This window comes from Lissotriton vulgaris, chromosome 9 (assembly GCF_964263255.1).
Source record: "Lissotriton vulgaris chromosome 9, aLisVul1.2, whole genome shotgun sequence".
NCBI classification, from domain to species: Eukaryota; Metazoa; Chordata; class Amphibia; order Caudata; family Salamandridae; genus Lissotriton; species Lissotriton vulgaris.
In genome coordinates this window covers 323,497,235-323,515,583 of record NC_141697.1, presented here as the reverse complement: position 1 = coordinate 323,515,583, position 18,349 = coordinate 323,497,235, and the positions used below count along the sequence as shown (strand labels likewise).

Sequence of the window (18,349 nt, the reverse complement as noted above, 5' to 3'; positions counted from 1 at the left end):
AACGCAAAGACGAGCTAGAGAAGGCAGACAAAAAGACTAAAGAATTGAAAACTAAAGTCCTTCTGCAGCAAGCTTATCCACCTCGCACTGCTAGTCAGCATGATTATCAGCAACCCCAGCAGTATTCGAGAAACTCGCAAAGAAACAAGTCTTCTCAACAGCGTTTACCGTATGGTCCGAATCAGTGTGCGTACTGCAAAGAACAGGGTCATTTCAAGATTAATTGTCCGGTTTTGTTACAGCGCATGAATGGTGTTTCTGGTGCGAGAGGTCGAGGTGTTCAACAAGCTCCTAGAGGTAAGGGGCGTGGAATTTTCCCCCAGAATGCTTGTCCCTTTCCGTCTCAGAATTCTATGAACAGCTTTGACCAACAGAATAATGCGTCTTCTAGGACAGCTCAGTACTATGCTGATGACTACTATGCAGAGAACGAGAATGAGGGTAAAGATTGCTAGGACAGCCATGGACAAAGAGAGGGAGTTGTTTCAGTTCCAGTAGATCAGAATGGACCTTATGTTGAGGTGATTACATCAGGTGTGTCAGAGCCTTTTCTGTTGGATACCGGTGCTACAAAGAGTTCTATTATGCACTCAAAACTTCCTGGCGCACCTTTGTCTGGCGAAATGAAAGTTTCAGTAGGTTTTTCTGGCCCCCCGGTTAGGAACCTGATTTCGAGTCCTATGTCCCTTTCTGTTGGACCATGTGAATTAGAAGCACCCCTCCTTCTTACAACATGTTGTGGTGAAAACTGGTTGGGATTGGATCTGTTAAAGAGATAATATGCGACTTTGTACTGTTCTCCTTCGGGAGTACAACTTACCCTGGGTAAGAAAGTGGTTTCTCCGATGTATTTGTCAAGGGAAAAGATTCCAACGGAATTGTCTTCTCTTCCAGATATACTTTGGGCTACTGGATCCAATGATGTGGGTCTCTTGGAAATAGCGCCATATGTTATAACATTGAAAGCCAATGTTAGGTTGCCACGTATAAGTTGACCCCAGAAAGAATTCAGGCGATTGCAAAATTGAGTGTCCCAAGGACACAGAGAGAAGTGCGTGCTTTCTTGGGCATTACATCATATTACAGACAATGGATACCGAATTTCTCCTTGTTGGCCAAACCTTTGGTGGCATTAACTTGCAAGGATACACCCAAACCCATTCCGTGGTCTGAAGAGTGTCAGAATTTTTTTTACGAATTGCGTGATGCATTGTGTTCGGCTCCTGTGTTGGGTACCCCCGACTACAGTAAGCCTTTCACGTTGTATGTCCATGAGAAGGAAGGTTGCACATTATCAGTCCTGACACAGTCTTTCGGGGGCAAACAGCGTCCATGCGCGTACTTTTCAGCAACTCTAGATCCGGTAGCTAAGGCATTGCCAAGTTGCTTGAGGGCCACTGTTGCAGCAGCTGTCTGTATTCGACAATCTGCTGGGTTAGTAATGAATAATACCCTAATAGTCATGGTCCCACATGCAGTAGACATTTTGCTAAACAGAACAAGGACACAGCACTTAACTAGTGCTCGCTTGTCAAGTTATGAGCTGACACTGCTAGCGAGTCACATACACATAAAGAGGTGTGACACACTCAACCCAGCCACGTAATTGCCCATTCCAGTAGGGACAGATGAGGTTGAACAACATGACTGCTGTTTTGGAACAGAAGAAGAGACAAAAGGGAGAGTAGATTTACAAGACACTCCTCTTCCTGAATGTAATGATACCTTATGGGTTGATGGTTCGTGTTTCAAGTTGCCGAATGGTGACACGACTGCAGCATATGCTGTGACAACTTTGCATACGATTGTTGAAGCTGCACGTATCCCACACAATTCTGCGCAAGCAGCAGAGCTGATTGCACTTACAAGAGCGTGTGTGTTGGCAAAAGGAAAATGAGTGAATGTGTACACGGACAGTCAATACGCCTTTGGCGTGGCTCACAGTTTGACGATTGTGGAGAGAACGTGGGTTCCTGACGTCGCATGGTACCAAGATTCAACATGGTCAGCTAGTAAATGAGCTTCTTGAGTCACTGACCTTGCCACTACAAGTTGCGATTGTGAAATGTAGTGCACACAAAAAGGTTACGGATGATGTTGGTCGTGGGAATGCATTTGTGGATGAATTTGCGAAAGAAACTGCAAGGAATGTAATGAGTCGAATGTATGTTGCAGGCCCTGCAAGATGGATTTGTGATGTGGGTATGTGTGAAGACACGACTGAGAGTGTGAAGTTCATCCAATCCGAAGCCACAGAGAAAGAGGTGAATGAATGGAGAGAAAGCAAGGGTAAATTGGATGCGAATGGTTGTTGGATTGAATTGTCAGAGCATCAGAGATGGCTGTTACCCGATGCGTATGTGCTTGCAGTGCTGACAATGGCTCATGGAATTGCTCACAGTATAAAAAGGGATCTGTAAGTTGTTGGCTCCAGTATGGCAGAATAGTGGAATCCCTAAGTGTGCATAGAATGTGGTCAAGAATTGTATGGTGTGTCTGAAGTACAATCCTGGTAAGGGAACCCCAACTCCAGCTGGTCATTTTGCGCCTCCAACGTATCCGTTTGAGGTTTTGCAGCTAGATTTCATCCACATGGAAAGGTGCAACAATTTGAAATACGTACTCGTTGTTGTTTGCGCCTTTTCCAAATGGGTCGAAGCATACCCCCTGAAGGACAACACTGCCTTATCCACAGCTAAAGCCCTTGTCAAAGAGTTCTTCCCTAGGTTTGGAATGCCTCGAATGATCTGGAGTGATAATGGGAGTGAATTCGTGGGACGAGTGATGAAGAGAGTGTGTGAAGGGCTAGGCATACATCAGAAGTTCCACGCTGCAAATCACCCCCAATCAGCTGGATTAGTAGAGTGCTATAACGGCACTCTAAAATTGAAACTTGCCAAGATCCAAGCAAGCACAGATCTTAAATGGCCTGACGCTCTGCCCTTGGCGCTCCTATCCACAAGAATGACTGTTCACTCTAGAGTGGGACTTAGTCCACATGAAATTGTGTTCGGCCGCCCGGCCAACATATGGGGAGTGCCAAGGCCCACTAGGTTCAGTGAAATAGAGCATCCTGTACTGCTTGACTATCTGTATGAATTGACGGCTAAATTGCGTGTTATACACCAACAGGTCCACGACAGTCTACCTCAGGCCTCTGAAGCTCCCGGACACCCTATCGATCCTGGAACCTATGTCCTCGTGAAAAACTTCTAGCGAACGAAGAATGACCAGCCCCGCTGGACCGGCCCTCACCTAGTTCTCCTATCCACAAGATCGTCAGTTCGAGTGGAAGGAAAGAAAAACTGGATCCACGGGACCCATTGCAAGAGGGTCCCGTTACCTCTGCCTTATGACCGATGGGTCCAGGAGGGAATTGCTGACTCTGAGGCTGAGACTGTGCCCCGCTTCTTACCCTTCAGTGATGCACGTTTGAAAGGAACTACTTCAGAAAAGGAAAGCGATAACATTCTGCAAGGATCTGTGCCACCGTCAATGCAGTTGGACACTACTGAGCCTGAACTCCTGTTTCTAGACCACACAGCACCTGGTCGAAACCGTTATAACTTGAGGCCAAGACCTATGACTATGGACAAATAAATATTTTTCTTTTTGATTGTGCAGCTCTCTCATCCAGGAAACTTGCTCATTTTTGATTTTCGAACTGCCATCCGGTTCTGCTGCTAGGGTCGCGGTTGCCACAGTCTTTGGAGTGCAGCTGGAGACGGTTAGGTCGACAGTTCTGGTTGGTCTAAGGGAGTTGCCCTAAACTAACAGAAGTACTCCTTAGCAGAATCAATCTCCCACCGCGGGCAGCAGCTTAGAGGATGGAGTTTCCCAAGATGGAGAGACCTGCCAGATCAACGAACATTGAAACGAGAATATGCACTGTGATGGCAAAAACAAGATTTTTAATAATATGCATTTTCATGTTGTGTAGTATAATGATGTTTTTGGTGGGCTATGCTTTATTCACCTTTCAAGTTTCATTTGCACACACTATACAGCCCACACCTCCTCCTACTGTTTCCCCGCACTCTTTTCACCCTCTGCCTGAACACGAGTCTGCAAGAAGACTAGAATTTATAAATAACTCATTCGTTCAGCTCCTACACCAGCACCAGGTTGTAATGAACACAACAAATTGTTGGGTATGTGGACTCATGCCACACACAACAGATAAGGGTATCCCATATTTTGTCCTGCCATTTAGCTACTATGGTTCTCTGTGGGCTTTCCAAACAATGTTCCTATTTGCCATAGAACCATATCCCCCACGTCCCACAGGAAGCAATTCGAGCAACAAGGCACTAGTGGCAGGAATCAGAAATATGAGCAGAGATATCGACACGTATAGAACGATCCCCAAAGATGAATTTAAGGCATACAGTAGATGGAATATAACTAAATACGGAATTTCCTTGAGTGAGAGCCAGCAAGCAAAGAAATCCTCCCCAATTTGGATAGTACCCCAACAGGGTCACCTATGTCTGTAGGGAAATGGCAAAAACCCCAGAGCTCAGCTAGGGAAGAGTGTCTGTACCGAAACTTATGTCTTCTCGTCTCAGACATCTCCTTCATTCTTAGCAGCTAAGGGTACCTACTTCGTCTGCCATGATAGAGCATACACATGGTTGCCCCCTGACTTTTCGGGCACATGTTTTATCTCGTTTCTGTTGCCACCCACCTACACGGCCGAGGCAGATTACCATCGGACAAGGACAGTTAGGGGTTTTGTGAGTAAAGACGACACTGCGGATCAGGAGTTTGGAGATTTCGCAAAAGGTTTTCTGCCATTTTGGGGGCCTATGGTAAACAGCAGGAACATTCGCCAATTGACGAGGGTAGTTGAATCCGCCGTGATTGAAACGGCTGGTGCCCTTAGTAACTTAACTGCGGAGCTCCAGTCGGACCACCTTATGACTCTTCAGAACAGGGTTGCCCTAGATGTCATACTTGCAGACCGTGGTGGGGTATGTAAAGTGATCCAATCCAGTTGCTGCATTTTTATCCCAGATAACGCTCCGACAGTATGCCAGGCCATCTCCAAACTGCATACGATCTCTGAGTCCATTCATGTGGACAAAGGAGACTGGTCCTTGCTGGGGTGGTTCTGGGAACTGATATCTGCCTGGGGTTGGAAGGTTCTGATAGTCATTGGAATGGTCTTAGCCATTCTGTTCATGTTCTGCCTGTGTGCAGAGTGTGCTCCTGCAATATGTGGCCTCTGTGCTACATCATGAGTAAGGAAGCCTGTATCAAGAGATGAACTAAGCAACAGGATGATGCTACAGCAGCATCTCAATGACTTTATGTACACAGACCTGGACTCAGATTAGCATGAGTATAGGTTATTGCCTATATAAGGGCAAAAGGAGGGTCTGTGGTACTGAGAATTCTGGACCCTGTTGTGGGATACCGAAGCTCTACACTTGTGTCAAAAATATCATCATACCATGACGATTTTGGTATCGGCAGACCGGTAATGACTAAGATATTATACCTATGCATTTGCGTCATGATTGAGTGACGCAATCACCCTTAAATCGTAGTTTCTGTCTTGAACCCTCGGGTTCCATTTTGTGAGCGGCATCCATTTTGTGATTGCCCTTACATAGTCAATTGACCAAGGCCGAATTCGATCTGAAAGGACACGTACACCTTTGCGGACTCCTCTGTGACCTTGGCGAGCTGACTCCACTGCCTCAAGTCAAACCTGTTTGGGCAGTCCCCATCCCAATGGCCGAGCGAGATTAGCATCAAAGCACAACATGTCATAAACCGTTCATCGCATACAAGCTACGCTTAATCTCGCACACACCTGTCCCTGTTTCTTCTTTATGGCTAGTTTTACAAGGAGGAGGTGCCCGATTTTATTGGGGGTTCATCGATATCTGATGGAAGTTCTGGGCCTTGCTGGGTAATCTATCACGAACTGGACAAACTAAAGTATGGGCTTGCCATCATGACTCTGCTTTCTCTTTGTAGTGAAAATATTTATATGACCAACTGTAAAAACAAAGAATTCTTGCCTGAAGTGTAATTTTGTGTATAAAAAGAGAAGGCTGGTTCTGTAAAAACGAGCAGTCTCCTGAGAACATACATGCGCTTCATGATGTTGTACTTCTAGGATACCTGTTACTGGTTGCAGCCAATAAACTCGATCCTTGACATCACCTAGAAGACTCTGTGTTTCTGTGGTCCAAAACAGGAAGAACTCAAGAGGTCTTTGGGTGTTCCCCTGGCACCGCCGGGTCCATAAAAACCCGGTACCTCATAATCACCCTTTGCTTTAGATATAGTATACCTATATCTAACCCTAAAATGGACACATATATTCCTATAAGTCACTCCTATGGCAGGCCTTAACAATCCTGGAGGCAGAGTGCTTGGAATTATGTGAGCTGGTGCTCTAGCATGAGCTGAGCCTGTCTGCAGCTTTCGGAACCAAGTCCTTTAGCTGTTTCCATGATAACGCTATACCATGTACTCTTAAGTGCATTATAATCCTTGCGGTTATTGCTAACTTTGGCATAGCATTATCAAAACATGTCGAGTAAGGTGTCATACGAATTGGAATACTACCCCCTCACCAATTCTGGCAACGGGGGTAGCATTCCACCCTTTTAGAGGGACACGACATGTATGTAACTGTGAACCCCGGTTAAAGTTAACTCGAGCCTCAGCATCACAAAATGGTTGCTGCCACCACAGACACGAGTCTGACCTCCTGCTGCTGGGAGTCCTTCCAGCGAGGGAGGCCAGGACAAAGGGTTTCCTGCCTTGGGAGGTGCTAGCACCACCCCAGACAGGATTTTGTGTATTGGGTAGGACAGGCCTGAAAGGAATGAGACATGCCTGGGGCACACAAGGTGCCCTGTGCATACACCGGCTCAAACCAGTTGCTGGGGCACTCCAGCCCCAGCTCTGGCGCGAAACCGGACAAAGGATAGGGGGTGTAACCACCCCCCTTCCTGGTCCCACCCATAGGAGGGACCTAGTGATAGTACAGCCCCCTTTAGGAGAATAAAGGTAGGAGCTGGTCCCATTCCAAATTAGATTATCCTGAATTGAATCTACAAGAAGAAACTCTGGACTTCGACGTTCTGCTCCACAGAAGACTGAAGAAATCTCCCTTGTGGCCAAGGAGTGACCACCCTGCACAAGCAGGCACCATGAAGCGTTCCAGCGGTTTACTTTGTCGTCTTCCCCAGTGGATCCAGACTTCAGAGCCCGACGAGACCTGGACTTCCAGACCTCTCCGACCTCTACCTACATCTGCAGCACAGCTGAGATCCGTGGGTGCGACGAGATACGTGGGACCGGCCATCTTGAAGAAACTGCACTTCGCTTCCAGCACGACTTCGGAGGTATCCTCGACGAAGTGCTTTGGGGATTGAGAAGCTCCTGCACAGAGGATCAGCCCTCCAGCATCCACGAGATCTACGTGTGGCCCTTTTGCTTGATTGCTGCTCGACGCGTTGTCTGGTCACTTGCCGGCTGGCTAGTGGCATCCCAGACGACAATCCTTGAAATCCACACCGCTGGTCTGGTTGCTCCAGACTGGCTCTTGTTTCCCTGCAAAGGAGAAGCACCCCGGACCCTCCTGGTCTGCACCAGACGCCTTTTCCACTCACCGCGTGGATTGCCTTTGCCAAGGTCTGTTGAAGCCGAATCCAGAACCAACACCGCCGACAGCGGAGCCTGCGTGGGACAGCTCGTGCCTCCATCCTGGCCGTCGAAGACACCTCCTGGTCCACGTGGCTGCAGAGTCAAGCGTCCACTCTTCACCTGATCGCGACAACAGCATCTGGTTCCTTTCTGGTTCCACTCCAGTCACTGGCTAGTGACTGTGAACATTGTCCCCTCTGCTTTCAGGTATCCATCTTCCTTGATCCACCCTTGGATCCATCCGGACAGCTTCCTCCTGGTCACCTGCAGCATCTTTTCTTCAAGGCTCCATGGACTTCAACGCAGAAACCCAACGCACTTTCACACCTATGCACCCGCAGCCCGTGGGTGAGGTAACAAGAGCATTTCGGTGCTCAATGGTAGATTGACTCTCCTAGTGTCCAGTTTCACAGTCGTTTTAGTCCTAACTAGTCAGAACTGTCCGTACTTACCTTTTTCGTAAACTGTTCTGTCCATTGACTTTGTTACGCATCTCGCGTGTGAGTTCATACTCTGCACACGCATTCCGTGGGCCTCCTATTACTTACCTAAAGTTAGGATAGAGTAGTCCCAGCGATCCTACAGAAATGAAATGAAAATAAATTTATAACGCGCAGAACTCAGCCCAATGGGCATCAAGGACAGCTCCATTCCTTCGATCGACTTTCTCAACCCACTTACTTAGTATATGGTTTGACGTGCCCCTAGGGCACCATTGTAATTCGTGCAACTTAAACATATTTTTCCTAGGAGTCTTGTCATGTGCTTAGCCCTCTGATCTCATAAAGAGTTCAGAGGTGTTTGTTATTAATAAATATATTGTTTATTTTCATAACAACCTCTGTGGTGTCCTTTCATCTGGTATTCAAGGGGTTATATGTGGTAAAACAGCTGGCTTCACATGCCAAAAGAGTTTAGCCTAAGACTGCTTTGTCCATTCTACCATTAGGATAGCTGGTCTATAAGGTTGACTTACAACCAATCACCATAAGGGTTGTTTGGACTGATACAAGGTGATCACTAGAACTAGTGAACATCATAAATCAGGCCAACTTCTCACAATGATCACAGTGGTTTGTTGGACCGAGGTCAGCAGCTCAGGGCAGGTGCTGGGCCTGATTGCGATACTTCACCACCACTCGAAGTGCTGCAAGGAGGTCACACATTCTAGTCTGAGGCCTGCAAAGGTAGCCACTTGCTGAAGAGAGCAAAATAGTCCAGGTTCAGGGGATCTCAAGAGTGGCAGGCCACCACCGTCGGGTGCTACACTGGTGTCACTCTTTGGTCTGCAAAAGCATACTTCTAAAGCACGTCAACTGGCATTCATCAGCTGCTTAAGATCAGGTTAAGCAGCAGGTCAGACTGCCTCATTACAGGATAGGCACAACTGGATCTCACTCTCCAGCAGTGCAAACTTCTTAAGCTCTCAAGGCAGTCTACTTCCTTCTTTAGCGAGGCTCACCATCAGCTATCTTCTCTTTAGTTCAAGGGGTACATTTCTTCCCCTCAAAGAGAGACAACCAAGAGTTCTGTCCATGGTTCTCTTGTTCCTTAATAGGGCGCACAGAATGTCTTCCAATTAAAAGGTGAACACTGGATCGGCTAAAGTAACAAGTTTATTTCGCGCCCTGTGGCAGTTCGACCAATTCAACTATCAAATCAAAAGTTAGACCAAACCACTGAGGTGAACCAATCAACACCCTCGTTTAAAATGAAAACTCAAAATAGGCAGCTGTATTCAGATTTAAAATTGATTCTAGAGAGAGTGGGAATAAGAGGAGCAGCATAAGAGGGCATGTGGGTAGAGGAAAATTACGCACCAAACCCTAAGGAGCACAATACAACCTTAGGAGCTACATACATGAGACTCCACTACAGTTTCATCACCTCACATGTACCCTGCACTCTTAAACACACTTCATATTCAATAAGGGGAATGAGTTGGGCCAGTCATCACATACTACATGGATTTATCATGGAGAACAGGAAGGCAGTCTGCAGTATGGGATTCGGGTAACATGGTCTATACCCCAATATTATAATCATCTGCTACCAACTATTAGTGTGAGGCTAAACTTCATTCTGAAACACAGGTTGAACAAATGAAATATACATTTTTAGAACATGTAACCCATTCTCAATTGATGCACTCTTGTGCGTGCTCGATGACGTTGAATTATTCCTTTTTCTATCTTTTGAAATTGAGTATGGAGTGAAATTGGGTCAAAAATTATTTACTGCACTGTGTACAATCTTTCACTGAGGTAAAGGTACGTTTATTTGTATCATTAACCTACAAACTTAATATAATGGCTAGCTGATACCGTTAACATAAAAATGAATGACTTTATCTGCCATCACACCCAAATACCGTTATCAAAGGGATCAAAAAAGAATCGAGGAGATCAATATGGGCATTTTGACTCCGTTACCTCCCTGGATAGGTACGGCTTTGCACTTCGCACTCTAAAAACATAGCTCAAACAGCATGAGGGTACAGAGCTCCTTTCAGTGCATACATTATTACCTTTGGCTGAAAGGATTTTACGGTAGTGGGACACCATGTGGTCGCGGATCCGGTATTGGTCAGTCAAGCGGCCAGAAGAACCAGTGCAAAAAGCTAGAACAGCAAACACATTTCATTATAACAAACTTCAAGTTGAGAATGAAACAACCAGCATACAATTACACACAAGACAGTTCTACAATTACCAAATAAAAAACAGTTTAATTTAATTGCATGTGCACACTTATGCCTTTATAGTTCCCTCTCCTAAGTTTCCAGTTTCTGCACAAAGTTCCAGAATTACCCTTATGGAAACACGTTTCCTAATTTACGGGGATTGCACTAACCTTTTTTCGGCAAGCCTCATTGGACATGGATGTCTCATTACTTTAATATTATGCAGGAGCTGTCAAGTTGTGCAACCTTAATAATTTGCCAATGGATTTTAACACTGATGAGCAGCTGCCCAGATACCCATCTGAAAATATCAACTGGAGCTCTTCTAGCGTTGTCTGGAAAATGTATGGAAAGTCAGCCCTCTTTGCTTCTAGAAAGACTTAAGGGAGAAGATGGGCACAGATTTGATCGATTGAAGACTGAACTCTACAGGGTAAGATTAAGATATCTAGTGCAGTTAAGAATATTAAAATATCCATCTCCAAGAGGATAAATGTTTGGCTACCAGCAATCAAACTAAAGGTCCATTTCCAAAATTTCCAAAATTAAGCCTGGTGTGCCTGTCTAGAAAAACAAATAGTAAAGATCGTTCTGAAGTTAGTTAACGCTACTAAGGGAGACAAGGGCGACCACCCAGTTAAAAAAAACTAAAAATAACCTGTCGTAGGTTAATTCAGTCGTGTGCACAGGCCATGAAATTGAGAGAAAAATTATCTTCTACATCACTCCAGAAAAACAACCAAAAATCCGGAGCACTTATTGAGCGGTTTTTGGTGTTCCACACAGCAGGACTTATTTGTACTTCTTTCTGGGTGACCCAATAGCTTACCCGAGGATATCTTTGTTGCTTTTATGAAGGATATGGTTGATGGTAAACAAACAATTGATGAGGCTAAAAATATTGCAAGCAAAAACGGTTGAAAATACTACAGGGTTTTATCCAGCTATTAAGAACACAGTATTGAATTGCCAGTTCTGCAAATAGAAAAGCAAAGTTGTTACTCCAGGACTTTCAAAATATAGAGCACGACAATCTTGAAATAATGACTACTTTGTACTCTTGATTAACAGACCTTTTGAGTAGGCTTCTGGCAGACATATTAATGTCCTCATTTCTGTATGTAAATAGAGGCTTTTGGTCATTACAAGGCTTGATATGGGTTCACAGGCATTAATTTCTATTAAATCCAATTACTGCTGCATGTTTGTTTCTTTAAAAATTGCAGTACTACAGAGCCGTAGCACAACACAGCAACTAAAAAGTGGTCTGTTCTAGCCCCAACATCCCAATCTCCACAGTATGCTCGCAACTGTCGAAGGCCAGATCACTCCAGCATAGGGCCAAGAGGAACATTTGATGGTGCCTTTGTGATCATGTCCAACACGCACTGCAATGTTATCCTTTTGCGAACACTAATCTTATAGGAAAACATTAACTGTAACCCATATCGATTTAAAATGTTTAACCACATGGCTGCTGGGCGTTTCCCCCCCCTGTGCTGGAAAATGCCATTTTAGTGGCACCATGACGAGCTCAGCTCGTCATCAGCACACGACACCTTTGGGTGATGACGAGCTCGTCATCAGCATCGAAAGGGTTAAAGCCAAGCAAAAAAACACAACTGAAGTTACATTCTGAGAGTCTGGGAATTCAATGCCTTGATGGATGGTGCAGAGCATTCTAAGGTACTCAACAAATTAGGACCTGTTGAGAAGAGGGCAAATAGACCCAGAAGCCTTCCTAAAAGTAAGGAGAGATAAACTTTGCAATTTGAAGATAAAATAGTTGGGCCGCGTGCACTGCTGCAAAACGTATTAGCATGTATACTTTGTGTTGCTTATAAAAATAGATACTGAACTCTGAACTGAATTCCCAGGGGCAACATAAGACTACAGATGTCACAAAGAATAGGCATAGTAACGAATTTCAGCCAATCGCCCTGTGGCAACCCATCTGCAACCCAGCAGTTCTTTTGAAGTCTAGCCAGGGCTATAGGAATGCCTGTTTAGCTGCATTAGCAACTTGAAGGAGATAGGTTTGACCGCAGCCTCATTAAACAGGTTGGGCAAAGAGGAAGACCAAAATCGTCAAAGACTGGCAGACGGAAAATACATCTTAACAGAGTGTTGGCAAATAACCTGATCTGACCAGTAACACAACACACCTGGTTCACTACCACACAATCCTGAAACTGGCATCCAAAGTTACATCAAATCAGCACCATTAAAAGTTCCAACTTACCATTGCTCTTGGTACTGAAATGTCCCTTGAATGGGCTCGCCAACCCACATCTAGGAATGGACGAGTGTTTGCTCACTTGACAAAAAAACAGACAAAATATATAAAATACATTAGGAATGATAAAAAGTGCATGTTAGTATAATAGACACACAGTTCAAACTTATATAATACACTGTAATAACTGCATCATCTAACCCCAGTCAAAAACAAAAGACCAACACCATGTGACCTATTAACAGGTATCTTGAAAAGCTGGTCGACACACGGAGCCTATGAATAAAACATATTCAGCACAACAATCCAACAATTGAAACAGCAAAGAAAATGGAGAAATGTGGGTATTGAATTAGCTCAAAAAATGTATAAGGGCCGTTGTTGCTATTAAGGGGACCCAAGAAGATGCAAAGGGGCTCCCATCATCATGTGCCTTCCCTGGGAGGCCCATCCTAAATGTGTTAAGCTTTTATACTGAAGGAGACAGAATGAGGAAATGAGGAGGGTGAGGGAGTGTTGCTTAAACAACAGCATTTTCAGATTTGCAGTATGAAACTTGTGCTTTGTTGGACTCGAATTGATCAGCGAGGAGAGGGATGCAGCCGAGTCCTGGAAGTGGAGCAGAGAAGAAGAGAGCCTGACAACGCATTCCCTAGACAGCTCCATTGAGCTGAAGCATTTTCAGTCAGAGAGCCGAGGCATCGGACCATACGAGGATTATGGGGAAGACGATGGCCTCCCCAGACCCATAAAACAAGAAGCAGGAGCTCCAATGTTAGCTTTGACTGGGCCTGTTCTAGACACATAGGTGAGTCGCAGTCACTAACGAGAAACTCTACTTGGGACTCTGATCTCACTCTGGGGCTTTAGGCCTCATATCACCCTAATCATCCAAAGACCATTTGAATATCTTGGGCATAGATCTGGTCACTCCCTTGGCACTTTTTGGCTCAGGAGTCGCAGTCTATTGCCAGAGATCCCAGAGGACATCTTAGGTGTGCAGGCACTGTGAGGCTTTGAAAGCCTGTGCATGGTGCCAAGAAATGCTCACATCCAGGACTTTAGCCTAAAGCTGCTCTCTTATTCAGGATTCCTGGAGCACTTTGGGAGCTTGAACCGTTGTTGCAATTTCTTTTATATCCGCCCTTGAAAAAGGATGCAGCATGGAACAGCAGGTGGCACATGCTGTAGCAACTGGCTATCCACTGCTGGGTATTTGCTCATCCTGCTCACGCAATAGTACTGATCTGCTGCCTCGGGGGAGGTTGGGGGTTTCACGTCTCCGAATGAGCATGATCAGAAGAGAGTCAGCTACTTTACCACTGCATTAGTCCTGTTTAAAAGACCTGCAGATCCTGCATACAGCTACCATACCTGAACACAAACAGACATATCCAAAGACATGGCACTAACCAAAACATTCCTTCTTGACAGCCTACAGCTCTTCAAAGCTGAATTGTGGGAGGAGATCAAGATAGACCTTGCCAGGGGGTCGTGGCCAGCAACATGGCCGAATAGGTTGCGCCTCTCGTGAGCTCCGCCGAGCTCTTCTTAATCCGCCGTTTAAAACCCGTCCACAGACCCTAAAGAGGCGATCCGGGACATGCCATAGGTCCCGTGAGGCTGGGAGAACTACCTACAACTTGACCGCAGCGGAGGAGAGAGGGAGACGGCGCGCCGCCCTGGACCGTGGTGAACGCGGCCTGCCTCGCAAGATGGCGGCGCCCTGAGACCCGGCGTACGGAGATCGGCCCGGCAAGATCAGGGCGCCGGCGGGATCACAGAGGGGGCGCTGCGATCTGCCGGGACCCTGGAGCTGGCTGCCGACCCTCACCCCCCCCCCAGAACACCATCTCCCGCCCCGCGTTCCATCGGGCGGGGCCGACGCGGCGGCCATTGCTGAAAGCCAGCCTCTGGTGCGGCAAGGCGCAGTGGAGAGCCCGGACGGGGGCGTCGCTGCCTGCGGGGTGCACAGCTCGGAGGCCCGCCCGCCCACCCCGAACCATTCTGCAGGAGCCGGACGACCGGAGCAACAAGGACTACTGAGGCGCAGCCTCTAGAGGTGAGGTCCTGCTGGGAGGCCCGCGGGAGCCCCGGTGCATCGTCCCTCCCGCCCTAGCGTCACGGGGCGGTCCCCATACCGGGCGGCCTGATCCTGGAGGGCCCTGTTGGCTGTGAGACTGCGAGGTGACTGCCATTGTGGGCCAAGAGCCGGAGGGCACACCGTCGGACCGCCACAGATACGTACACACCCTCACCCCCCCACACGGAACCCTGGCATTATAGGGGGGGGCGGCTGCTGACAACGGGCACACCGTGGACACACCTGCAGCCTCTCCAGACACCGCCTTCAGGCATTGGCCGCTACGGGGGGACAGCTGAGCCATCAGGGGAGGCCAGTCACACCAGCCTCTCCCCTCCCCCACCAACGAGAAGGGCACAGGAACAGGACCCCTTGCTTTGGCGGAGATCGACCGGACGGGTGCGCACTGCTCCGCTGCTGAGACCAGCCCCTCTGGGCGCGGGGACCTGGTGGTGGGTCACCCTCGGTGTGATTGGTGGTACACTTGGCTCAAACAACAGACAGGTGGACACGCCATGGGAAAGAGGGAGGTGGCCGCTCGGGCCCCGAAGCAGGGTACCCTAGACAGTTATGCGACGGCCCCTCCTGCCACAGAGTCGGAGGCCCACGGACCGCGCTCGGACACGGCACTCCTGATGGACGCCATTCAGGCGTCACGAGACAACATAAAAGCGTCTAGGGCTGCCCTTGAAGTCAAGATTGGCGAAGTGGGATCGGAAGTTACGCTGCTGCGGCAGGATTTCCGCAATTTGGCGGAGAGGGTGACCACGGCAGAGACCAGGCTGCGGGAAGCAGAGGATACGCTCACCTTGCTTAAGAAAGACATGGCAGACCTTCAGGCGTCGCATAAACAACTCCAATGGAAGGTGGATGACGCAGAAAACAGGGCACGCTGCAACAACCTGCGTTTTGTGGGATTTAGGGAAGGACTTGAAGAGACCAACACAGCGGCCTTCCTCCGTACATGGCTACAAAAGACCTTCCAGACGGCGCACTTCTCCAACTGCTTTATTGTGGAGAGGGCACACAGGGCGCTACTGGCAAAGCCCCCGTAGGGGGCGAGACCCCGACCGATAATTGCCCGCTTCCTGAACTTTGCAGACCGTGACCTCATTCTGAGGGAAGCACGAAAAATGGGTGAAATACGATTTGAAAATGCGGTAATCATGATCTTCCCGGACTACAGTCAAGAAGTCCAGAAACAGAGACGCTCCTTTGACTCAGTGAAGGCAAAACTGAGGGACTTAAAAATACAATACATGCTGCTCTTCCCTGCAAAGTTAAAGGTCATCTACCGGGACAAGACACATTTTTTCACACACCCTGACGATGCGTGGCAGTGGCTGGAGGAGAGGCCCCCGCGACACGCAATGGGGAGGGGGAGAGACGAGAGTCACAGGACGGGCCGCGACCCATGGAGGCCTCCTGGGGATTCCCGAAGACTCAGAGGTCAAGAGGCTCGAGGGCACGCAAGAGGTTGACGACGACCCCGTATCCATAGTTGATTCAGAACACCAGTCAGCGACGACAGTCGGCCTCCCCAGAGATCGGGGGCGATGCGAGGTCCAGGTTTCGCTGCCTGGAGAGGAACACACACTCAGAAGAAGAGGAAGACAGGATCGGAAACGCGTCCGGGGAAGAGGACAATGAAACACAATCTATGCACCCGCTGGTGGCAGTGATCCGAGAAATGGAACAAGACGCACCCGGGGAGAACACGGCCTCGCAGGACGCGGTCCAGGACTCACATTCGTGATTAGGGGACATTGTGGACGAGAAGTCTATGGCTCGGCTAGAGTGCACGCAAGTTGATACGCCCCCCACAAACTTTCATATTTCACGTTGTTTGATGTGTATTGTTTTCCTACACGTAACTCAGGTGGAAGGGAGTTTTGTTAGCACTTGGACTACTGTCCGGGAGCTTGTGTGCTAGGGGATCTGAAGGGGTGGGCGATAGACCTTCTCTACCTGATAGTCCCTGACGATGTTGGAACCGAAGAAGGGGCTGGAGGGAAGGGGAGGTGGGGTAGGGGGGAGGCGAGGGGGTTTTCTACAGTTTCATGGTTGGGGGTTCATGGGTGATTTTGGTGGGGGGTATGGGGGAGGGGGGTGCCGGGGGAAGGGGGTTTGGTTAAGCATGACATGATGAGCATACACACACACAAACTGACAGCCCTACATGCAAGACGATGGCCGCGAATATCTCGTAATACATGACATGGGGAGAGATAGCCCAAGGGGGGAAAATGGATCTTTAGATGAGCTCCGGGTACTCACTTGGAATGTTAATGGCCTGGTCTGTAAGGTCAAATGTGGATTGGTGAATAATTATGTGAAGAGAACTGGGGCAGAGGTTGTACTGCTGCAAGAAACACATCTAAAGGGCACACACTGCGCCTTCTTGGCGAGAGGGCAATACAGAGTAGTGGCACATGCAGGATTCACATCTGGCTCAAGGTGAGTTGCAGTCATGATTAAAAAATGTTCACCTATGCATATAGCGCAGACCTGGATAGACCCGCAGGGGACATACGTGGGGGTACGGGGACATTGGAAGAGAAAGGAATACACGTTCATATCAGCATACGCCCACCCAAACTACAGGCAACCACGCTTAGCGGGGTTGTTGACATACTCCTCAAGACGTCTGACACAATCCAAGCCCTGGGAGAGGACTTCAATGACGTAATGGACTTGAGGGCGGACAGGACGGGAGACAGGACCAGGCCGACTGGTCCGACTTTGCTGGCCGCCACTGTGGGAACAGTAGGCATGGTGGATACTTGGAGGTGGCTACACCCAGAAGGTAGGGAAAACTCCTTCTTTTCGGGGGCGCATAAAGTGTACTCCCGCCGTGACTATATCTTTATGGCTAGGCAGGCGCTGTGCATCACTGACGTGGCAGAATACCAGGCTCGAGGTATCTCAGACCACTCACCTCTGTTGCTCAAGGTGGGAGGAAAGAAAGTAAACCGACCTGCGGTATTGAGATTGACGGCCTGGGACCGCCAAAATGCAGACATACTAAGAGACTTGCAGGCTGACCTGAAGGTCTATGTAGCAGAAAATGAGGGGACGGTGGCCTCCAGGGTGACATTATGGGAGGCGCTAAAAGTGGTAATGCGAGACAGGGCACATAATCGGCTGGCGGAAGATAAGAAAAAAGTACATGCAGAGATACTAGCCTTAGAGGCCCAGATTCTGGCCTTAGAACAGGAGCACCTGACCACTAGAGATCTCGGAATTCGTCGCCAACTGTTGGACGTACGGGTCCGGTATAAACATTTAGTAACGAGTGAGGCGAAAGCACAAGCTTTGGCGACCGTACACCGACTCTACGATGTGGGGGATAAGTCCGGGAGGCTCTTGGCATGGCTGAGCAAGAAAGAGAGAGGTGCGCGGTGGGTGGAGAGGGTGAGAGATGGTGGGGGAAACTGGGCCCAAACGGATGATCAGATAGCTAATGCTTTTGCAGACTACTATGGGGCCTTCTATGAGGCGAGGGCACTGGGGACGAGGGAAGACGCCCTGCAATACATGGCGCATATAGATCTCCAGGCCCTAGATGACACAGATAGACAGGATCTGGAGGCAGACATAACACTGGAGGAACTTAGAGTGGCTCTGGCTAAACTCAGGGCAGGTAAGGCGTCTGGCCCTAATGGCTTCCCGGCGG

At 48.2% G+C, this 18,349-nt stretch overlaps 1 protein-coding gene across 1 annotated transcript in view; it reads right to left on the bottom strand.

Annotated features, from left to right (window-relative positions):
* SPATA7 (spermatogenesis associated 7) overlaps window positions 1-18,349 on the bottom strand; it is a 509,081-nt gene that overhangs the window by 329,708 nt on the left and 161,024 nt on the right. Inside the window, exons 3-4 of the mRNA XM_086937621.1 lie at window positions 12,597-12,671; window positions 10,199-10,291 (exon numbers count right to left, since the gene is read on the bottom strand). Of these exons, the coding sequence (XP_086793747.1) occupies window positions 10,199-10,291; window positions 12,597-12,671 (168 nt within the window). The remainder of the gene's footprint in view (window positions 1-10,198; window positions 10,292-12,596; window positions 12,672-18,349) is intronic.